The sequence below is a fragment of the Astyanax mexicanus genome, chromosome 14 (genome assembly GCF_023375975.1).
Source record: "Astyanax mexicanus isolate ESR-SI-001 chromosome 14, AstMex3_surface, whole genome shotgun sequence".
Taxonomy (NCBI): domain Eukaryota; kingdom Metazoa; phylum Chordata; class Actinopteri; order Characiformes; family Acestrorhamphidae; genus Astyanax; species Astyanax mexicanus.
In genome coordinates this window covers 16,344,528-16,369,071 of record NC_064421.1, presented here as the reverse complement: position 1 = coordinate 16,369,071, position 24,544 = coordinate 16,344,528, and the positions used below count along the sequence as shown (strand labels likewise).

At 36.5% G+C, this 24,544-nt stretch overlaps 1 protein-coding gene across 6 annotated transcripts in view; it reads left to right on the top strand.

Moving 5' to 3' along the window:
* The window catches only part of LOC103033015 (1-phosphatidylinositol 4,5-bisphosphate phosphodiesterase beta-4), a 57,691-nt gene extending 39,332 nt beyond the window's left edge, over positions 1-18,359 (top strand). For 4 of the 6 annotated variants that reach the window (XM_022673054.2, XM_022673055.2, XM_007257438.4 and 1 more), the window contains 15 exons: positions 390-492; positions 791-955; positions 2,530-2,734; positions 3,905-3,993; positions 8,881-9,025; positions 9,240-9,292; positions 11,785-11,850; positions 12,013-12,128; positions 12,393-12,468; positions 12,607-12,782; positions 14,787-14,888; positions 15,138-15,195; positions 15,287-15,373; positions 15,504-15,540; positions 17,580-18,359. In XM_022673054.2, the coding sequence (XP_022528775.2) occupies positions 390-492; positions 791-955; positions 2,530-2,734; positions 3,905-3,993; positions 8,881-9,025; positions 9,240-9,292; positions 11,785-11,850; positions 12,013-12,128; positions 12,393-12,468; positions 12,607-12,782; positions 14,787-14,888; positions 15,138-15,195; positions 15,287-15,373; positions 15,504-15,540; positions 17,580-17,659 (1,558 nt within the window). In that variant the 3' untranslated portion in view covers positions 17,660-18,359. Of the gene's footprint in view, positions 1-389; positions 493-790; positions 956-2,529; positions 2,735-3,904; positions 3,994-8,880; positions 9,026-9,239; positions 9,293-11,784; positions 11,851-12,012; positions 12,129-12,392; positions 12,469-12,606; positions 12,783-14,786; positions 14,937-15,137; positions 15,196-15,286; positions 15,374-15,503; positions 15,541-17,579 lie in introns of those variants that run through there. The other 2 variants (XR_002650360.2, XM_022673056.2) reach the window with 2 other exon arrangements.
* Positions 18,360-24,544: the final 6,185 nt, after the last annotated feature.

Sequence of the window (24,544 nt, the reverse complement as noted above, 5' to 3'; positions counted from 1 at the left end):
TTTACTCTGGATTATGTGGCAATTACTTGTGAGTGCAGTGGCCCTTCTCCCCTTGAAGAGCCCGTAATCCATAGGAGAGAGCAAGTTGATACTGCTAATTACTTTCATCAAAATAACGATGTGCGGTGCACGCTGTGAAGAGAACCGTGATAGTGTGAAGACTCTAAACATATTAATCAACACATTTATCAAGGCAAAGCTGTGCAGTATCCATTAGCGTTATGTTCAGAAGTGTAAATTGAATACGGGACAAGCGGGGCTTAATTAAATGGGTCATTGCTCTAAGGTGACTGAAGATAATGGCTGCGATGATGAACAACTCGGTTCTACCTTAACGCAAATAAGGCAGGAGCCTTTTTGACAGTTTGTTTGTTGTCTTGTCCTGGCAGGTACTTACTGAAGCCAGATTTCATGCGTCGTCCAGACCGCATGTTTGATCCTTTTTCAGAGACTCCTGTGGACGGAGTAATTGCAGCCACTTGCAGCGTCCAGGTCTGTCCACTTGAGATGTCAATTACTGTCTTTAAACCCTCATTTTATATCTGATCACTTTGAAGTGTGCAGAGAGTTGTGGATAGGGCAGCAGGGCTGCCTGCAAAAGCCACTTAGGTTGTTTAACTTATGTTCACAATGGCAGAGAGGAGAGGAAGGCCGTGTAAATGGCTGCAGTCCAACTCTCATATTTCTTTAACTTGACTGTAAGATTTTCTCTTATTTAGTGCAGAGCCTGAATCTCCTGCAAATATTCCTCTAAATGCTGGGGAAATATCTCCCGTGTTCTATTTTTAAGGTGATTTCAGGCCAGTTTTTGTCTGACAAGAAGATTGGCACGTATGTGGAGGTGGATATGTATGGGCTCCCCACAGATACCATTAGGAAAGAGTTCAGGACCAGGATGGTGATGAATAATGGACTAAACCCTGTGTACAATGAGGAACCCTTTGTGTTTAGAAAGGTACGTTTTTAAAAATTCCTATAATAATTACATAGTAATCACTGATAATGTTTAAAATGATCTCTGCTCTGTGTTAGCATATTAAACCTTCATAATTATTTTTTCTTCATTTAATCCTCCACCTTTGATCCACTGTGTTATGAGTGTATTTTCACTTACAGTGGACAGCATTACCAAATGGGTGGTAATGATTGTGACTGGTGGCACCTGCCTAGAATTGTCTGTGTGTCTTTCACATCCACATCCTAAGCATTAACGCACATGATTCATTTGCAAACAGTAACGCCCAACTTACATTTTTTTTATTTCTGGAGCAGTTTGTGGTGAGACCATGATGTGGTCTCTATCCAACCCAGCCATCAAATATACTTCTAATTAAGCTAAACTGATGATAAGGTGCAGTTTAATCATATATATATATATATAGCCAGATAATATACTGTTATGAACAAATGCTCTCTCTGCTGCTCCATGCTGTTTACACATGCAGTAATATGCAGCGTTTACTGCACATCCCATTGAAAACACAGTGTTTTTTAAAGCACAGCTGCAAATGTTCAGCGTTCTGTGTTAAAGCAGCTTCACACTGCACAGATATACGCACTGGAACACAGAATCTTCTCACTATATTTACTTTCTTGTTTCTGCACCAGACAGCTCTGACCAATCAAAGGAGACGATGTGCTCACGTGGTTTATTGGTGCGCAGTTTGGTGTGTTTAAGTTTATGCCTGTGTGAAACCAAACCAAACAGAGGGAGAAAATGCAAAAAAAAATATCATGAAATATATCATGCAGTAAACAAATATCAAATAATCCAGACCAGAGAAACAAAGTACAACCTTTTATACTCAGCAAATTAGGTTTTAATTCAAATTTTTAAGTCTTTACAATCAAGCCATTTACAGTAAAATAAAATATATATTTTTTTTTTTCCAATTTGTCATGAATTCTTTATTCCAGCTGGCTATACAGTATGTTGGCTTTATTTTTCCTCAAACATACAATTATACACTAGTATTTTAATTGACACCACTAATGTAAATGTAAATGCATTTTACATTTCTTATGTTCATTCTTTTATTTACATTTAAATATCCACTATAAAAACCTGCGTCTTAAGAAGAACAAGTGTGATTTATTGTATATATAATATTCTAGTGGTTTTTTTTCTCTAAAATTAATGCTTACTGTGGCAATAAATAGCTTTTGCATATAATCTAATAACATAAAATTAGGGCTGAGTACTACAAATAAATGTTGTTATTAATTCTGGACATTTTATCATATGCTTGGCCGCTGATTTATCATTTTGGTCGTAACACATTTATGATATCATTAAGTTTAATCTCCAGAAAGCTTCAGCAGTGTAAAAGCAATGTTTGAGGAAAAGCTGCTGTGTGTTTCTCCATGCCTCTCTGCACTCTCCTCATGTCTTTGCTCCACTGCACTGTGGATTTCTGCTTATCACTGAAATTCCTCATGTACACACACACACACACACACACACACACACACAGACACACACAGATAGATAGAGAGAGAGTGAATAATGCACTTTCTGCCAACCCAAAGGTAATCCTACCGGACCTTGCAGTGCTCAGAATAGCCGTGTATGATGACAACAATAAGCTGATTGGCCAAAGGATTCTCCCACTGGACGGTCTGCAGGCTGGCTACAGACACATCTCCCTACGAAACGAGGGCAACAAGCCGCTCTCCTTGCCTACCGTCTTCTGCAACATCGTCCTCAAAACATATGTACCCGACGGATTTGGAGGTCAGACAGTTTGAACAGGATCTGCTTCACAGGCGGGGGGTAGCTTTGTTGTTTATACACTGAAAGTGTAATCTGCCAAGAAAAGACACGTTTCCAAAGCTGCTGTCTTGTAGCTAATTATCGTTATTGACCCCTTAAACTTTTCAGAACCTGTCAGAGTCTCCACACTGAGAGAAACTCTCATACGTGCTTTACTTGGTTATTAGTTGATTATTTAATATTTTTAATTCACACATAACAACCCAAAGATTATTAGTTACCTCTGTACCTGTAGAATTTATTACTGTAGTCTTATTAGGGATGTCTCAATTAGGATATTTTTTTCCCCCAGTTCAGTCTGAGTCTCTTATTGCTGAGTATTAGATGATATATCAGTCCAGTCTAAGTCTCTTAATGCTGTGTGTTAGCTAATATCAATTCAGTCTGATCTTTGTGTGTGGTGTATAAATAATACAGCCACACTGTTAGATAAGATGTGCTGCTGATTAGTACTAGACTAAAAGAATGAAATCACGTTATTTATGGTAACACTTTATATAATGAGACATTCTGGACTAATTTATTTAGTTTAACAGTGACTTCCTTTTTTTTCTATTATTGCTTTATAGTGTGTTTAATATCTTATAATCCAGTAAGATGATTTGCCTTGATCAGTCAGCTCCAAGTTCTTTAAAACAATATAATTGTTTGTGTGCGTGTGTACGCACTGTTGGTGTCTGTGCTAGTTTTATTAGCTCTTTTATTAGCTTTTATTAGCTCTCCTCACTGCTGCTGTAATATAGCAAATAATATAGCAATTAATCAGACAGAGATTAAGCCTAGTCTTGGACTGGACAGCATTTCTGAATGCTGATTTTTTTTTTTTATTATTGGAAGAAAAATATAGTCTATGCCTAGGCCTAGGCCTAATCCATGTCCAGAAAACTGCCCCAGTGTATACTATTGGTGCTGAGAAAACCATGTGGTGCTCTAAACACTGTGGTTTAATCAAAGACTCGGAACTGGATTTGCATTAACACAGCCAATACCAGATCTATTAAAATAGGCCTGGATTGATGCCAATCCCAAGTCACTACATAGATTCAGCACAATACTAAGTTTTATAACTGATATGCTGCTATCCATAATGTTATTATGCATTGTATTAACTGTTATTTAATTTACTTTTAGCCATTGTGGATGCGCTGTCTGATCCCAAAAAGTTCTTATCCATCTGTGAGAAGAGAACAGACCAAATGAGAGCCATGGGCATTGAGACGGTGAGCAGCTCCATCATTACTGCACTCAACCATCTCACCTCTTGATTGTTGTACTTATTACCATAAATCAATGCCTTATTTTCTGACATTTAGAGAGTGACTGTTATTCACATTCTAAAAAGTGAAACATTCGGTATTGGGTATAGATACAATATAAGCAAATGTGTTTCTTTCTTTCTGCACACCTATAGTTGAGGAAATCAGTGTTTTCTGAGAATATAAATGCAATAATAAACTCGCTGCCATTTGATTTTGCCCACATCCGCTCTAATCAAGATGAAATTGGTGGGCGAATTTGTGTGGGTGAGGAACTGCCTTGTCTCAAAATAAGCACAGCACGGTCTGAAAGGAAATGGCCAGTGACACACAGTGTTTGTTGGTTTGGTCTGTTGTACTCCAGCATATTGAATTTAATATGAAACATTGACTTTGAGGTTAAAGTTCAGAATGCCAATTTTTGAAGAAATTTATGCTGTTTCTGTTTATAACAAATACATCTAAAGGTGTGCAACAGTACAACAGGGTTATTGTAAGCTTTTTTGTTTTGAAAATCTCTGCATATTTTTTACTGTAGACAGTTCAGGACTATAGACAGGCCAATCCAGTACCTGTATCCATTTTCTCCGTCGCCATAACATGATTTCAGCATGTTGTTTTGCATTGTCTTGTTAAAATATCACAGACAAAAATAAAATGCCTTGAAGTCATCATATCAGCATTATTAGATCTCTTCTACGTTAATGCTGCCTTCATAGAAGTGTTCTGACACAACAACCTAACACCATGACAGACCCTGACTTTTCGACTTGTTGCTGAAAACTTGTTGTCTGAATGGTGCTTTTCAACCTTGGCCTGGAACACACAGCATACATTCACTTCCAAAACATATCTGGGATACTGATTCAGTACAGAAATGTTTTTTAAGTGGTAAAAATGGTAAAAGATCCAGGATAAATTTTGTGAATGAATTTCCCTGCTTATGTGAGTTATATCAGCTAATATACCACAGTTAGTTCTGACCCTGCAATGTGATTGGCTGAGTGCTGTTATCAGTCGGTACTGCACTGTAACCAAAGCTCTCCATGTATTACTCCACCTAGGCCTGGACAATAATTAGATATCGGTATTTATCGCGATAAGAAATGTTTCAATAATGGTGATATCAGTTTTGTGGTATATCGATATGTATTATTTACAGAATCACGGACAGGCGTTTTTTACTGGCGTCAGCTCGCCGCAGAGCTCAACACATTCAGCCCCCGTAGCTGGGCTACGTCAGTGCGTGATGACGTAACCACACAGGCACGTAGCCAAACAGGCTAGACTAGGCAAGGCTAGATTAAAATGGCTAGGCTCGGGTCCGCTTCGCTACGCAGCAAAAATGTCTCGCGCTGGAGCCAAACGGAGCCGGGACGAGCGGATCCAAGGCTAAGGTAAACTCGGTTCGGTCGGCCCCGGATCCTCGAGGCCGGCCGCGGGTCCGCTCGCTCGGCCGCGGGTCCACTCGCTCGGCCGCGGGTCCTCGAGGCCGGCCGCGGGTCCACTCGCTCGGCCGCGGGTCCTCGAGGCCGGCCGCGGGTCCACTCGCTCGGCCGCGGGTCCGCTCCCTTGCCGCTTTGCTGCAAATTGTGCCGGAGAGTGCAGCCGACCAGCAGCGGTAATGTTAATACATCTAATCTGTTCCACCACTTAGTAGTAAGTAGTAAAGTTTTTGTGAAAGGAGGTTTCAAAGACTTAAATAAAATGTTCAGACAGTAGTAGGTACAGATTTCCGATAGATAGATTCTTAGCAGTTTTCTGAGGCCTTCAAAGTATTTATATCGATATCGAAATTATATCGTATCGACCGAAATTTAAGGAATATATCGTGATATAAATTTTGGCCATATCGTCCAGCACTAACTCCACCACATACAGGTAACCTAGTAACGATGCAGCGCTTATAAACCAAACAGCGCAGCTACAAACAGAGCAGTAATGAAACTATTTTAACGCGCATAGTGTTTATAACCACACAGATCGTATTTTCTCGTCCCCTTTAACTCAAAATCTTTCATCCAACAGCAATAATAGAACTGTGGTATAATTGCAGTAATACAATACTAACCTGTAATATTGGCACTGCTGTGCTGGGGACAGAGCCAATATTACACGTTACAGCACGAACCTCGAGTGTATTATTGCTTAATTGTTGAATGACTGTTCTTGATTCAGTGCAGTCTGGGGGATCATTTTTTTTCCTACATTCTGTCTGCAGGAGTGGAGAAAAAAACACAACCGGTCCAAAATTGTGGGTCAGCCAGAACTATTCTGTAATAGTTTTCTTTAAAGAAAAGACTTTTAATAGTTAGAATTATGTGTTTCGGTGTCTTTTTTTAGTTATTATGAAGAAGGACTGAATGTGCAGAGTTGTTCTGCTTCTATGCTGCTTTACTACAGACAAAAGTTTTGTAAATATATATTTTATTTTGCATCAGTTTCTAAAGTTTAGATGTTTCCATTGATACATAACAATTTTTTTTTTTTTTACAATATCCAACTTTTAAAAAAAAAAATTAAATATATAAATTTTTCAAGTTGCTGCTGAATTTTGTATTGTTTAAGGTCACTGGATTTTGTACCAGGTTATTTATCTTGACCTGAAAAGCTTAAATAGCAAAGATAAATGATAAAAATCAATCAAATATAAAGTCAGAAGAAATACATGAAACACTGCATTTTTTATTTTATTTTATATTGTCTGTAGTGTCATGCTGTGGTTGTTTGGCTCTTGGCCAGCTGTGATGTATTGCTGCATCTAACAAGCAAGATATAAACCATAGATTCTCAGTGTTCTGCAGGGGGGATTCTAGGATCAGAGGTTTAGGGGTGCTGAGAACCCAACGCACCCAGCCCCACCAACCCCCCTTAAAAAACAACAGCTATGAACTAAATAATGGAGGAGTTCCCAGGGGTGAGTGGATCATATCAGAAGATATAGTATCAATTAGATTTAAACCAGACATACAAACTATTATGTATATTTTAAACAGCTTTTCTGTTTAGATCATAAGATACTGAACTGTTGGGCCATTTTTTTTACATATTTTTATCAAACAATCCTCCCACTTTAGCTGTAGGAGCATTATCTGATACACATACAGACAGAACTTAGTCTAGCACACTAGCATTAATATCAACGCACAGACTGACCAGTGGAAGCAGAGCTAGCCTCTCTGACTCCAGTTTAAACACTGGACAGCATTAGCTCACTAAATGAATGAAACATTAGACAAAAACAGTGGAAAGAGTGTGGCGTGATGGTGATGGTTCACTGCAGGAGAGCACAAAGGGAAAGTGGACCGTATCGTTTACAGGAGGAGACTGCTAAAAATTATATATATATATATATATATATATATATATATATATATATATATATATATATATATATATAATTATATAAATAAATATATATATATATATATATATATATATATATACCTCCCATTGTGATGCTTGTCAGCGCAGACCTCTGTTAGCTGGGGATCCAGTGCTTTCCTCTGAGCATGTTGACTAACTTGTAACGCTGCATCGGGGGGGATTTGAAAAGAACATTGCAAGTAATAGAGGGAGTCCGATTGAGCAATGCGGTTAACTGATTTGGGTAAATTGGGGGAAAAAATGAAAATTTAAAAGATACAAATATATAAGGAAGACTGGTAATGTGTAATGGCAAATACTCAGGTGGGGAAAAAAACTAATGATTGAAAGGTACAACCTGTACAGGGCTGAGATAGTGATGTTAGCTAGCAAAATAAGCTTTACAATTGTTGTGGCTGCCTTTCTCTGTGTAAATGTCACTGTGTCACTAGGAGCACTACTGAGGTACATTTATAATTAGAGTAGCACTGTTGAGGTACATTGATGACTAAAAGTACACTGCTGAGGTAGCTAAATGTTTGACTAGAGTAGCACTGCAGAAATAAATTCATGATTACAGTAATACTACTTTTAAGGTAAACGTATTGTGATTTGTTTGGCTGTCTGGATTGAAAACAATAAGTATCCCATACATATTGTTTAATTGTAGTTTTGCAAATGTGTTTTATTTGAAAAGCAAGGCAAATGTATTTTAGTGGTAGGAAAAGGTGGAAAAACAGTGTAAGAATCATGTTATGTATTCAGCCTTCTACCAAATGTTTCATTGTGTTCAGTCTCCATTTCAGCAAACAAAAATCTATCTCTAATGCACAGAGACTTCTTGCATGCTCAGACTGAACCAATCGCCTCAGGTTTGGTGGATGATTCTTCACCTTGCCACAGAACAACATCTCAAAACACTGTATTTAGGAAACTGTGAAGCTTTTCAGGGCCAAACAGTGGAATGTTAAAGTGCTCAGAAAGGTGTTAGCCAGTTCCTGTCAGTTTTATGTTTTTATCACCAAGGACGAGACTGAACGCAACAATACGAACAGCTCCAAAACTAGTAGGAACTAAAAATGGCTGCATTAGAGGGTCAGCAGAGCATGAGCAGGGAAAATGGCCAGCATCTGCTGATGTGTGTGGATCACAGATTTCATGTAGACATTAGTTACAAATGACTAAGTTTCATTATGCTTTAAAGATTATATTGATTTCTGCAGTTCAGCTGGGATCCCTTGAAATAGAGGGCTGCATGTAAACCAGAGGTCCCTCAGAATAAAGCTGGCATTCTCTGACTTTAACCTCTTTATTTTTCATTTTACATCAAACATGCAGACAGAAACAATCACTGTCCAATTATTTATGGCACGGTATGTTCAAATGATTGATGGTAGGTTTAAATATGGACATGTGCAGTCTTTCCAAACATGTAAATCCCATTTTCCCATTTTTGAGAAGGATTGTTTTGGTTGGTTTGTTCAGTGGGAGATAGCTGATGTGCCGAATGACAGTTGCAAGCGGAGTAAGAAGGGAAAAGCGAACCAGGTGAAGTCACTGTCACCTCAGAGGAGTCTGGAGACACGCAGCACGTCATCGGGACAGAATGCCAGCACTTTCCCTAAAAAGGGTAAAAAGAGGGCACATTGTGTCTGTTTATACATTTAAAGTTGCATCAGCAGACTTGAAAAGCATATTTTGTAGAACTATCTGTATTACCCGTGGCTTCCTGTAGCTCTGTATACCCTTCCTTACATATTCCTTCACTTTTTCTAAGTTGACAGTAGAAAAACACAACTTACAACTGACATAATTGCTTTATTTTCTATTTTTTTTACCTTTAGATACTGACACTACCATGCCTCAAGTCACAGTTGAAGACCTGAAACAGATGAAGGTAAATAGAATTTACAAACTAATACTCTAATTCTAATCATCTCTAATAGTAACACTAGTCTCCTATACTGTGTAGTTACATAATAATGTATATATAGAGCTCTGGAAAAAAACATGTTTCTGGATGTTCCTCAGATTTTGCTATTTATAGGTATAGGTATGTTTGAGTAAAATAAACATTGTTGTTTTATTCTATAAACTACAGACAACATTTCTCCCAAATTCCAAATAAAAAATATTGTCATTTAGAGCATTTATTTGCAGAAAATGAGAAATGACTAAAATATCCAAATATGCAGAGCTTTCAGACCTCAAATAATGAAAAGAAAACAATTTAATATTCATTAAGTTTTAAGAGTTCAGAAATCAATATTTGGTGGAATAACCCTTGTTTTATTCACAGTTTTCATGCATCTTAGCATGTTCTCCTCCACCAGTCTTACACACTGATTTTGGATATCTTTATGATACTCCTGGTGCAAAAATGCAAGCAGTTCAGTTTGGTTTGATGGCTTCCGATCGTCCATCTTCCTCTTAATTAAATTCCACAGGTTTTCAATTTGGTAAAATCAAAGAAACTCATCAGCTATTTTTTACTTATGTTTATAATTATATTAAGTATATTTACACTACATTACATTGTGTATATTTACAGCTGTAACAGCATATTCTCTTCTGTGTAGTTATATATGTATAATAATATGAACTATTGGAACTGTAGAGATGTACTTCTGGAAATGCTTAGAGAGTCAAAATGAAAAAGATTGATTAATTTAAATAGTTAACTACATAAGGATATACATTACCAATAGTTACATTATTGTTGCATGATCTGGTCATTTGTAACTATAAAGTTATTAGAGGCATTTATTGTAAGGTGGGGCCACAAAAAAGATATATTTTTGTTATTGTTAGGGTTGGGTGGTATAACGCTAATAATAATAATAATAATAAAAAAAGTTCTATTTAAAATGTTAAATGGGGGGGAATGCTTTGACCCACAGTAGCTATGAAACATGGGTGATTGAGTCTCAGTTAGTTGGAATGCAGACTGTAGGTGATATAACTTATCTAAGACTTATCTAAACGCGACATAATCTGTTGTATTACTATTACTTAGTCATTAATAATCAGGGCAAAACTTTGTGATGTACTCACTGATTACACATTTTACGTATTAATGTAGCTTTTGTAAAAACAAATGTAGAAACTTATTATATACTAATGTATATAATTAGCTGATACACTAAGATATAAGTAGTTATAATTTATGTAATTACACGCATTTTCATTGTAGAGCATAGTCTCTGCTGTGAAGGTGTTTGTATTAATATATACTTTAGCTTTTCTGATTACAGCTGTAGAGATGCACTTGTGGAAATGCATGCAGTAAGAACAGAAGTTAATAAATATAAATTGTTATTTGTTTAACAAGCAGTACTGCTGGGCTGCATCTGTGATACATCTGTGATGATCTGTCACCTAAACAGCCAGACATAAACGTGTTGTGTGGTGACAGGTTGTCTATGCTAATGCTAACTAGCATCTTCCCTCTCTCAAGACTTCACAGTTGTCAGACAGATAGTAGTTGGGCTCCAACCCAATTTTGGGAGTCTGAACTACTTTCATTATTTTAAATATTCTAAAGTATTTATGGTAAACAGTTACATGTCAGATATTGTTATTTTTCACTCAAATATGTCTTCATTTGAAATGTAAGTCTCAACAGAATTGTGTGAAGCTGTGTGATTTTGACACAGATGCTTCATCAAATCAGGATGATGCTGCTATTTTTAGAAACGGTAGGTTCTGTCTTGTAAAGATATGCCTCCGATCACAGTTCTGTTTTTAAAATAGGATTTAAATAGACGCGATATTCCCTGAACTTTAATATGATGTTCCCTGGATTTTGAAGTAGCATCTATTTTTTGGTGTATTTCAAAATTAATTATATGCAGGCGCTCCATCAAATTGCAGTCATACTGCTACTATTTTTAGAAACCGTAAGTTTCTCTCTTTCTAATTGAGCTTGTATGTTGAGGCATTGCTGAGGAATTAATTTCTGAAAGACAAGGTGTGAGTTTGGACTCTAAATGAGTCTGTGGGACCCCAAGGTTTAAGAAAATTGTGCACAGTGTTCACTTAGTTTTGTGACTTTGTGAGCAAACTGTGTTTTGTGACTTTTTTGAACTGAACAAACTTTTTATTTGTGTACTTTCTTGGTTTTGATTATGCATCCCTGTAAATATTTGCTCATTTATTATTTTTAAAGATTGGTTTGATTGTGATTAAAGATGTAAATACTGCCCAACTTTCTCTTTTCTTCTTTCTTCTTTGTACTGAACTGTGTGTATTGGTCAATGTTAAATAATGTATTAGTCTATCATTTTAAATTTCGTTCTTGATAATATATATATATATATATATATATATATATATATATATATATATATATATATATATATATTTTTTTTTTTTTTTTTAATGGTTCAGGAATATCTAAAGCTGGCTAAGAAGCAGGTGAAGGAGCTTAATGCACTGAAGAAGAAGCAGACGAAGGCAAGTGAGGTCTTTGATTTTCTCGAGTGTGGTAATTTGATTATGGGCACTTTGTTGCTGCGTTTCGTAATTGCCATTTACAAGATGTAGTGTCGGGAGCCCGAGCCTGCGGGGCAGGAGTAGTGAACTCTTAATGCAATGATGTTGTTCCTTCACGTACAGGCACACACTGCATTGCAGAGGTCTCATTGCACTCAAATGGACAAGGTTGTTGTGCAGCACGAAAAAGAAAAGCGTGTGCTGGAAAAGCAGCTGGAAAAAAACAAGAAGAAAGTCAGGTATGGTCTAGGTGACACACCTCATGAATACAGCCTACACACACACACACACACACACACACACAGACATGCACAGAGGAGGGCTGTGAGTCATGGAAAGTGAAATATAATCTGGTTATAAAAAACATACACTTATGGTAAGAGTAAAGGGAAAGTGAAAAATGAAGGCCGTGGACTCATGATTTTTCAACAGAATGTATTTTTAATCTTGTTTTGTGTGCGGAACAGAACCAGTTCTCTTTTTCATTTTTCATGCAACCTCAGTGAAAGTAACTGCTGTGAAATGGGAAGAGAAATCGAAATGAAGATGAAGACTATAACCGCAGACCACAAAACAAAGGTGAGGAATTCTGTTTGTTGCTCCGTCTCCAGAGCGCTTCACTCTCTGAGCTTTACGCGGCGTTACTCAGGGTGTTCTCAGTAAGACAGCAGTGTGACTGCAGCTTCCATTCCCCTCTTTTCTTTACTCTAACGACAGGTTAAAGATGCGGCTGCTGCCCATGCCCGCGAGTGGGCTGAAATGATGAAGGCCCACAGTGCTGAGATCCAGGAGCTGAGAGATCAGCATGTTCTGCAGCAGTGCGAGCAGCTCCGAAAGCTCATGCTAATGACACAGGAACAGCAGACGCAGCAGCTTACGCACCTTCACGAGCGGTGAGCTCTTCACATTTAAGCATACTGAGATATCAGTGTGAAGAAGTTCAGGATCAGACTGTGATGACCCAGCATGAAGCTCTTTTACTGTAGGATTCAATTTTGCAGAAACGCCATCTCAGTGGTATTATTAGAACTGTGTACTGCCGCTACAGTTCAGAGTGCATACAGTATATTGTGATATGTTGCAGTACTACATACAAAATAATATACAGCCATTTTTTTTTTTAAATACATTTTTAAGAAAACTGTCGTAGTATGAAAAACATGCATCAAATCTGAGTAAAAAATTGTCTTGCTTTTCAAAACATCTGAAGACTAAGTACAACACTAAACACAACACAAAATAAACCACTGTCTGGCACCAGTGAAATTAAGGTAAAATCAATTAAATGAAATTAAAATCAATGTTTTGGAAAAAGTATACAATATTGCAAAACAAACAATATTGCACTACAATAAGCCAACTATTTCACTACTACTTATTTAATGTTTAGCATTTAACTATTAGCCAGCTATTTCAATAATTTACTATTAATTTATTTAACATTTAGCATTTAACTATTAGCCAACTATTTCACAATTTTACTAATAATTTATTTAACTTTTAACTATTAGCCAACTATGTCTCGATTTATTTAGCATTTAACTATTAGGTGACTATTAGCCAACTATTTCACTATTCATTTATTAAACATTTAGCACATTTAACTATAAGCCCACAATTTCACCATTTCACTATTGATTTATTTAACATTAAGCAATAGGTAATATCATAATAATAATATGCTTAGGCCTAATAATCACTTTTAGCATTACGCTTATTGAACAATATATGATCATGATTCAATATTGTCCATTATTTTTACTTAGAAAAGGACAGTCCATTAGCATCAGCTGGCTAATATGGCACTTAAAAACTGTTGATTCATTATATTTATGTATTATGTATTTAGAATAGTATATTTATTCCAATCCTAGTGTCTCAATATATGATATATGTTGGCTGTTTTTTAAAAGGATTTGATTGATATTATGAGCAATATTATTGTTATTTAATAGCATTTTTATCACAATAATATCTGGGACAATACAGAATATTGGCCAGAAAATGATTTATTGTGACAGGCCTACATGTACAGTTTTTCTTCTTCTAGCACTATTTTAACACACTTTTTCAGTCTAAAAAACAACTTGAGAAAACAAACAGTAGAACATGCTGTTCTGACCCGAACTGGCCCTGAATCTACTGTAGACTCTGTTGTTGTTTGTTTTTTGTTTCTTTTGGTCTTTGGCGGCCACAATCTGAGTTTTGTATTCTCATGGTTTCAAGAATGTATACATATATTGCACAAGTATCATCAAAGTTTGTCGCTTAAGCTGGATGCAGATATAGTTATGGATATTAAAACACTCCAGTGCCAGTTTTGCATCCGTACATAGACGGACTAATAGTGTGGATGCATCGTGTGTAGGATGTAGCTTTGTGTTGCTTCATTTATTCACAAGCTCACAAATGGCCTTATGCCTCCCCACTGTGCCAAATAATAGCCTTAGGTCACTGTCTTTACTGAGGGATTCTGCTCGGGTTGTGCTGTCTGCGCTTGTTTTATGACAACACAAGCGTGCCTTCCGGATCTCGCACCATCCAGGCGTTTGATATCCTCTCTATTCGGAGTTCTGCATCATCGTTTATTTTTTCTTCATTAAAAATATAAATATACTCAATTCCTTCAATAATAAAATTCATAGTCTGTTGTCTCAGGTGGTCGGCGTATGTTATAATATCATGGTATGTTTTATTTCCTGAAACCCCCTTCCCTCCCTTATCACAGGCTTCCATATATCTTGTAGAGACAGGCTATAAACATTATCCATAAACTTAACAACTAATTTTAATAGGAATTGAATATCCTAAGGCGAGTTGATATCACATCCATTTCAGATATTACTCCTGATTTAATAAATAGTCCTGTCTCTTTGCTCGTTTGTGCTTTCTTCCAGACAGTGTAAAGAGATGAGGGCCAACCAAGCAAAGTCTTCAATGGCGAACGGCAGAGCTATCAGCCAGGACAAAAGCATCAAAAACAAGGCAGAACGAGAACGGTAATGGCTCCATTACGGAAAAAGCAGCCACAACAAAGTTTATCTGTGGTAAATCCATCTGTTTTCCTGGGTTAAGTACATGAGTGCCATAAACAAGTGAACACAAATGGCCATAAATGGGTTAGCACAATGTACTCTGTGCTGATGTAGAGTAATAGTGTGGGAGAGAGTCCAGTGTGATTCTGTTCTTCTCTCTCTCCTTTTTTTTTTGTTTGTTTTGTTGGCTTTGTGTCTCTCTTTGTGTCTCAGGAGAGTTCGAGAACTGAACAGCAACAACACCAGAAAATTTCTCACAGAAAGAAAGAGGGTATGGTGTTCTAATCCTACACAGTAAATATCCAAGGCTATATCTTGCCTTATTAATTATGTTAAATAAGCTATTTGACACTGATTGACAGCTTGCCATGGGCCAGTCTAAAGAGATTGAACAGCTCCAGACAGCCCAGCATGAACAACTGGAGAAGCTGGATAAATATATCGCAGAGGTAGAGCAGTTATGTTCATTTAATGCAGAATTAAATGATCACTTTCAGTTTAATATCATTATTATCCACTCTCTGGGATTTGCATCAGTCTCTATTGTTTCATTATTTGCTTTTATGTGTTTTTTTATAGCTATTGAAATCGCAGCACTCAAAATCACAGCACCAAGGTAGGAGCTTGAATTCACAAATCAATTTTACAGTGCCTCACCTTGCTCATGATTCTTTCATTTCGCTCTATGAAAGCGCAATGAATCACGCCTACGTAGCGCTACTCCGTGCCTCAGACTCTCTCAGACTGCTGAAGCGATTGAGCCGATCTGAAGCAGAATGCTGCTCTGGTCACTGAACCTGGAGAATCTGAGAGCATGGAGGCTCTAACGGCTCACTGAATCAGGGGTGGGAAATACTTAATATGTAATTTATTGCTAAACAATTATAATAAAGAACCCCAAATCAGAAAATGCAGAATGAAAATAAAATTAAGTTTTTCTTACATTTATTTTGATTTTTATTTCATTGCAAGCAGTGTAAAGTATAAACCCAAGATATGTAATGTTTTGTCAAGTAAACTTCATTTTATTTGTTAATAACAGCACATACATTTCTGCTTGTCAGATCTGCTACACATTCCAAAAACGTATGAGCAAAACATTTCTCATTCCTATTCACAAAACAACACAGAGGTTTTGGCACAGATGATGCCAAGCGATGAATTGTTTCTGTTGTTATTTTGTCCCATTCTTCCTGCAAACATGTTTTAACCTCTTAACAGGACAGGATTTTTGTACATTTTCTGCTTCATTTTATACGACTAAACCTTGGGGATTTCTATTCTAGCATTACATAAAACGTTTTTTATGTTTCATAAGAAACATTACTGAAAATCAGAATCATGATTGTAATTGTAATAGAAATTAAAAACAAAATGTAAGTAAATCTGGACTTGTCGAAATATAATGAATAAAAATCATAAAATCTTTACTTTCTTAAGCTTTACTTTTAAAATCATTGTTTTTCTGAATACAAAGCATATTTTGGTAAAAAATATCAAGATAAAAAACATAAAGTATCTTGGGTTCATAAAGTAAAATAACAGAAACAAAGTGATTAAAATTTTCCATACTGTCCTCATGTTTCTGTTTAAGTTGTATTTAGTATTTTTATTATGTTCATGATAGAAAGGGAATACTGGTAGTCAATTAGTTTCAATTACATTTCCAAAAGAGAATAAAAATGCATTTTACTTCTTGCATTTTCTTTTAGGCCATTTGACGACCAGGAGAGTTTTCGTCCTGACTGACTGTCAAGTCCCACACATTTGAATTTGTTTCATTAAATATCCACCTAAATTCATGTCAGTCTGAAATGAAACTGCCCACAGCTATGTTAATTTGTCTTTGTGTGAGGTCTAGTTTCTCCAATTGCTTGCTGCATCATACACCACCAAATAAATAAGTGTTATTCACCTTTCTCAGAATGCACATATTATGTCAGAAAAAGTGTCAAAAAATACTTTTTTGTACTGCAGAGCAATACAATCTGGACCACTTTTCATCCTCTTTAAATTATTAAATTATAAAATATCTCCTCTTACAAACGCAATTAAAATAATCAAACCTGCACTTCTGAGAGAATTTCGCTGCTTGTTTTAATGAGTGATAAATAATTACCAGTGCAGTGCTAGTAACAACTGCATCCTCTAAAGATCAATTATTCACCTCTCCTCTACTCCTGATCCTGGCTTTACACGACTTTCTGTGCTTTCAAACTGTTTGTCTTTTAAAAATAAAGAGAAGAGAAGATTTCTGAAACCTGTGGGTGAATAAGAACTATTTACTTAGCAAAGTCCAAATGCATTTAAAAAAAAAAAAGGATGTTTATTTTTTGATGGTTATTTTTTTTATATATTTATTAATACTATTTGGCTAGAGAGCTCATGACTTGTTATAAAGCTCTGACTAGCGAGCTGGCCTCCTCAGTCGTAGAGCAGATTAGCTGCAATGCTTACTGCTTTTTTGAGTTCAAAACTTAATGTGGGCCTTGGGCGGGTTCTGAGTGATTGTTTAAAAAATGTGAAATATTGTTTTAAAAAATGTATCACCGTTATTGGAACATCACAATATGTATCACAATATGTATTGATTAAAAATTATTGTCCAACCCTACTTCTACCACATCTGTTCATTGTGGTGGTGTTGTTTTTCAGGACAGTGTAATACAGCACATGAAGGGGATGCAGGACTGATCACAAGCCACAGTGATGCCCTGACCTGCTTGACCACATGAGATGGCACACTTGAACACTTAAACACTTAAGTAGTGCACACAGCTACAGAAATGTTAAATTTATGTGTGTATTTTACAGTATATACATTTTAAATTCTGTTACTTTAGTCCTAAAGTAAGTATAGCCTGGTGGTAGGCATTGCTTTTATAAAACCTTTTTTAATGTAAGTGTTTTCATAATATACTTTTTTTATATGAAATATTTTATATTGTTCATCACTGTATTACAGTTCGACCTATTCACTGTACACCACAATAAGTTTTATGTTGTCATGTAATAAGGTTGTAAACACTGTATTTTCCACACTCTCAGGGTGAAACTTTTGTTGAATATGACGCCTATGAAACATTCACAAACATTCGGTTGTTGAGTGAGAGCACTTGTTTGAAGATAATTTAATTATAACTTTTCCATTAGAATTAAAAATGTATTCTGGCATAAAATGAAACATCATTAATATGTAAATAGTTTGGGGAACACTGATGCTTGCATTCCAGACAGAAAGACAGTTATAAAATTAAATAAATAAAAAGACAAATTAGTACATAAAAATGCTTAGCAATCAGTCCGTGTTGCAGAAGAGTGATTGTTGTGCTGACAACCTATGGTTGTATGAGTAAATGATCCTGAGCAAAATGTATTATCAATTGCATGTGTATTTAATTAAAACATCCCAAGAGTTCACAAGAGTTTAACTTCCCTCTCTGTGAAAATGTGTTTTTCTTTGTTAATATGGGGCTTTTTTTGAGCCTCTCTGACTACCCCCTTTTTTCCTATCTTGTTTCTGGTTGATTTCCATTGTTAGACATGACACTGCATGTCTCATCATCTAAATACAGTGATTCAGAGTGCACCATCTGAAAATAAATGGGACAATTGGAAGGGGGGCACCACAATGTAGGATATGAATATTTATGAGACCACTTGCAGTCTTCCAGAGCCTAAAAGAACTGCATTCAGAAACATCAAGAACTCAGGACATCAAGAACTTTTATTGCTTGCATTTGAGCAGTTGGAAAAAAGTAGGTATTGTGAAGGTCTATAACAAAGTTTTAATGACATTTCAGATCAATTTCCAAATAGATTCATTTCATTTTCCAAGTTTATTCTACAGATAAGTTTGTTCTAGTTGGAGAACCAGGACCCTCCTTTTCACATCTTGAATGGATGATACTATCCATACTGAGAAGATGAAGAAATGTATGACTTTGTGAACATTATAAGATTAATTAATCAATTTAGATTTTTGCAGAGGAGATTTTAACAATATCAGTCCATGCGCACAATTGGAGAACATTAGGCATGAGCAGAAGTGACTATATTTTAAAGATATCGTTATAAACCCCAACAACCAAGGTAAAAAAAAAAATTACCAATTTTTTTCAACAGGATAATTACATATACTTTACCTAGAACCTGTTTAATTACACCAAATTAGAATCATTGTATTATGCAAAATAATATAAATACTAGTTAAGTTAAGGAATATGACCTTTGTACTTTACTTTAAGCATCCTAATACCTAAAACCCTGAGGATATAAAATAAAGCACAGTTTTACATTTATAAACCCGAACAGGATGAGGGAAATAAAAAATCGGTGGTTCTGTTGTACCCTGTTAATGTATTTAGTATGGAAATCCGCAGATTTCCTGAAGTTTCATCATTCCTATAGATCTGAATGTCTCCTTGTTCTCTTCTTCTTCGTGACCATCTTTACTGACAAGCTCCTCCTCTTAGTCATGTTAATAAGAGTGATCTCACTTCAGCTATGTGTGTCGTGTTCTGGGAAGTGCTGATGGGCTCAACCTGCATTTTCTCTAGTGCCGGGTTTGAGTCCCGGCAGTGCCATTCTCAATCCGTGTGGGACCGGGAGAGTAGTCTCTAATTGCCTATAATATGCTCTCAGCGGCTTTAAAGCATGGCAGGGTACCTCTCTCCCCCACACTGATATAGGTGACATTCTGGCTAATGTGTGCTGGCTATGACCCGGACAGAATCAGGCAGTTCAGGTTTCCTCCGAGTGCTTTCTGTCTGATGAGGGTCCCACACATGAACACACTGTTGATGATGCGGATAACAACCAACAAATGAGAATCATCTGTCTGGTAACTTAATTTGCCTACTTTGCATTTTTTAATTCATCATCGTCTTCCAGTGCTCATCAACTAAAATAATGAAATGGCTGCTCATTAGTCTTATTCCTCTGTTTACAGGCTCATCCTGTGCTGAGAACTGTGATCTTTTGGTAAATGGAGTATGAATGAGAAGAGTCACAAATAGAGGTGAGCAATGTGGTGATGTTTATTATTGTTGTGATAAATTGTGGCCACTATAATGAAACTGGAACATACAAAAACATGCAGTTGCTCAGCTTTGTAGACGATATCAGTCATTAAGATCAAGGTACTACACACAGGTTTTTTTCTTTGGCTAATCTGTTAAAAGGATTTTTCAATGCAGAACATAAAACTGAAAAAAGACAGTGACAAATGTAATCATTTACAGTAATGGAACAAATAAGTAAGCAAATAAATGAAAAACATAAATAGAAAGAAACAGCAAAAAAGTACTGACAAAAAAGGTTATGTAACAAAATAATTGAGGAAGATCAAGTTCTATATTATGTTCTACATGTTTAGTTTAATTTTTGTGTAGTTTGATAATTAATGTTTCCTCTTTTAATAAGGCTACAGATGCAAATTTGCAGACATGCATATAGGTAACTGTAAACTGAGATGCTGGTGGTGGTGTCTCAAAACAATGGATGCCATTGTCTCAGGGTGCTTCTGTGTCTGTTACCCTCTGACTCCAACTAACTCCATCCCTTTCTCCAAGTTCTGCAATGACTGTCCACCTTTCTGGCCTGACACTGATTGATGTTCAGCAGTCAGGTTCTTCTGTTACTCACCACAGACCTGCCCACCTCTTTAACCAGACACTGTTGTTGTGTGGATACTATGGTGTTGAGAGGTGGTAACATTGGTGTTGCTGGTTAGCTGCTATAGTAGTTGCTATGCTGTTTCAAGGTGATTGCTTTGGCATTTTGGACAGTTGCCCTGGTGTTGTTTACTGGTTGCTAGACAGTTGCTAGACTTGTTATGTAAGATGGTTTTCAAGTGGTTAATGTGGTACACTATGTGGGTGCTTGGGTGGTGTTAGTGTATTTGTATGGTAATGTAAGAAATGTGCCAATATTTTTACAATATTGTTTTCTGTAGACACAATTTAAGCAAAACTCTGCTGCTATTTGGAAATTGTGTATCTGATTAAAAAAAAAGCTAAATTACACAATTAGGAGATTGAATGATCTTTATGACTCAAAAAAATAACAGAATGTGACCAGAAAATAGTATTAATAGTGGAAGAATATAGATTGTAGATCAATACAGTCATTACATATAGAAAAAAGAGACAGTAAGATGAATTAGAGAGCTGCAGTACAATAAAACATAAATATGAGACAAAATAAAATATACATACATGGCAGCTGATTAAATAGGGAAGAGAATGTCCGAGGCATTACAGTGGCAATATTGCAGATTTCTGAAGGTTGAAATTGCTGTGGCCCTTTTAACTAGTAATGCAGAGAAAGAAATATCCAATATTGAATATGTGATTTATATAGCAGCTAAGAAATATTCACCAAGGACATTGTACATCTTCAGAACTGCAGTGGCTCTATTAACAAATAATCAGGTTGAACATTAGAATGATAAATCTTTTCATCTGGGCTACATTTGTGTACATTTATCCAAGTCATATAAATGTATAAAAATCTAAAATTATGCATTAGAGCATATAGAAATACAGTATGTTTATCGGCAGTGGTGTACAGCTTCTAAACTGTCCTTCCTACAGAATCCCTGCTGATTCCTGCAGAAAGCCCAACTGTTGACCCTGGATCATAAGAAATCCTGTTTTGTCTATCAGACCCTCTTTGTTATGGATTATGAATTGTGTCGTGCTTGCCATAGGATTGGCTCAGTCTTCCACAGTAATCAAGGATTTGTAGTGAGGTTCAAACAGAAGCCAGTGTTGGTTCTGGTGTTTTTGTCTTTTCTGATGCCCAGACTGGATTTTTTGTTCTTTTTGCTCTTCATTTCTTTTTAAATGGGTGTTATAGCATTATTAACCTATTACAATTTGTATGACAATATACAGTCAATGGGCAGCACGGTGGCACAGTGGGTAGCCCTGTTGCCTCACAGCAAGACGGCCAGGGTTCGATTCCCGGCTGGGGTGACCCGGGTCTTTCTGTGTGAAGTTTGCACATTCTCCCCGTGGGTTTCCTCCCACAGTCCAAAGACGGCACGCTGAGGTGAATTGGGTATTGGTTGAAATTGCCCTTAGGTGTGAGTATGTGAGTGAATGTGTCTGTGTGTCTGTCTGTGGCTGTCTGCCCTGTGATGGATTGGTGGCCTATCCAGGGTGTATACTGCCTTCCGCCCAATGCCAGCTGGAATATTCCTCAAATAAATATCTGTATTTATCAGTATAACATAAAGGATCAATACAATGTACTAATGTACTCATTTTTAAAACAAGGACAGTCAGCCTGATAGAATTAAAGATTAAAACCCTTCTAGAAGGTGAAAGGTTAAGGAGGTAAAAGGCTTGGCTAGAAAATGGGAAAAATTAAAGAACTACATTTTTGTAATTTAAAAATGATGAGATATTAGATATGATTTGATTAAAAATTAATCAAGTAACAGTTCTATAGCTAATTAAAACATCTTAGGATTTAATAGTGCAATGTTAGGTTTGATATGATTAAAGGTTTAAGAACCTCAGTAGAAGGTTAAAGGTTCTATGCCCTTTGAAAAGTTATACAAGAATTATAAAGAAACCTTGATTATTAAGACTGTGAGACATTAACCCATAACCCTACCAGGCATAAAGGACCCCAGTAGAATGCAAAGGCTCTATATCTGTATAAAAGTATTCCTATATTTGCAAATTCAAGCATTAAGCATTATAAAGTTCCTATATGGTTCTTGGCTTGCAAGAGCAGCTAGAGAGAGGCCTAGAGAACCTTCACTGAACTCCCACTGAAGGTCATTATCTTTTATTCCTTCTAGAATTAATGTCTCACAATCTCCCTTTTAGCTTCCTAAATGGTTTTTGGTGCAAGTGTGCATTTTTAGAAAGACTCTATAATGGCTATAAATCATTTACTTTCTGCTGTTGTTCTTTAATACTTGGTTCACATGACTTTTTCAGCCATCAGGTCATTGTGCTGTTAACACTACACATTTTTTTTTTTTTTTTTTTTTTGCTGCAATCGTCAGTCTTTCAGTTGTTATGGGTTTTACACAACATGATTGATTGGCAACACTGGGTCACAAATTACACAATTGGAGGGGGCCGCAGAGATATTGCAAGGAGGTCTTGGGCCAAAATGTTTTTTTTATGTATATTATGAAAATTATTATTTTTTTTTATATATAAATATTTCAGCAAATTTAATTTAAGATGTGAAGTTAATTGATAAGATGATAAGTTAATTTATTTGCAAAATGTTTAGGTCCAGCTTGTTGATTTGATTGACATAGTACAGTCACAGGCAGAGATAGCTAGTAGATTAACAGGCTTGTTGTGTTATTAATGAGAGAACACTGTGGTCTTTGTGATGTTGCATAAGTTAGAATGGTAATATAACCAATATAATGGTATTATAATTACCACAGAAACCAAATTCTAAATCATACCTGCACTAAGGAACCGGGGACAGAGTTTCACATGTAGCTGTGGGCTATAGTTGTTTTATAATGAGTGTACATTATTTTTAGGATATTTTATGATGCTGTTGGGGTCCAAGTGCCTTGTTGAAGAATGAGCTCTTCAGCTGCTGCTTTCTGTCTTGAGATAAAGACAGGAAAAGACTGATCATGCCTCTTATGCAAGTGCAGCCATTACACAAGCAGAAAAAAAAATCATTTATGTTGTATGAGCTCCTGCTGACCGCCAGAAGCAACACGAAGCACAAGTACAAATGATCTCAGAGGCCAAAAAGAGTCATGTAGGGACAGTCATGTGACGCTGTTGGACACAAGTTCAAACAGTCATGCTTTACACAAACGTCCTCTACGACTCTTCTCTGACATTCTGAGTGAGTGACACATTCGGGAGAGTGACACACAGTGGATGATGAATACCAACAAAGTCACAGCGAATGGGGTTCACCCAGAATTCACTGAGCATGTGAGTGAGTGTGAGAGAGTGAGTGGGAGTGCACGTCATCTTTATAAAATTCAGAGAATCTGCAGGGTGAGCAGGAAGCCTCCATGCAAACAAACATCTACCAGTAAAACTCCCTACAGAACCTCCCAGCTTAGAACAGATTTGTCTGCCCAACAAACACCAGCGGTTGGTTCATATAATGCCTCCATAGCTGCACTGGGTGTACGGGGAAAACATAAATCCTGCTTGTATCTAAAGGAACTATCTCAGTTCCTCTTGGTGTTCCAATATTCATTCTGACCATGGTTAAAAACTAATTTAACAGAGGGGCGGAGGGAGCTTGAGCAGCTGCCCGTTTGGGTCTTAGTGCACTTACTGCCCCCAAAGTGCCCTTTTATTAAATGTATGTATTACGTCCTCCCCATCGTTCTAAACTAAAACATTTTTCTATTATATATATATATATTGAATTTGGGTTTGATTCATGTTACTAATCTGAAATTATTAAGTGGATCAGGGAGAAAACAGGCAGCCTCTCCAAGTGTCCTGTAGTAACAGGCCAAGACATGTTAAGGGGTTAAAAAGAAAAGGAGCCATAATGAGAAGGTAAAAAAATAAAGTCAAATTAGTCAAAAGAAAGCAAAACAAATAGAAAAGTAAATATGAAATTATTAAAATGAATTTGCTCTATTGCACACAAAA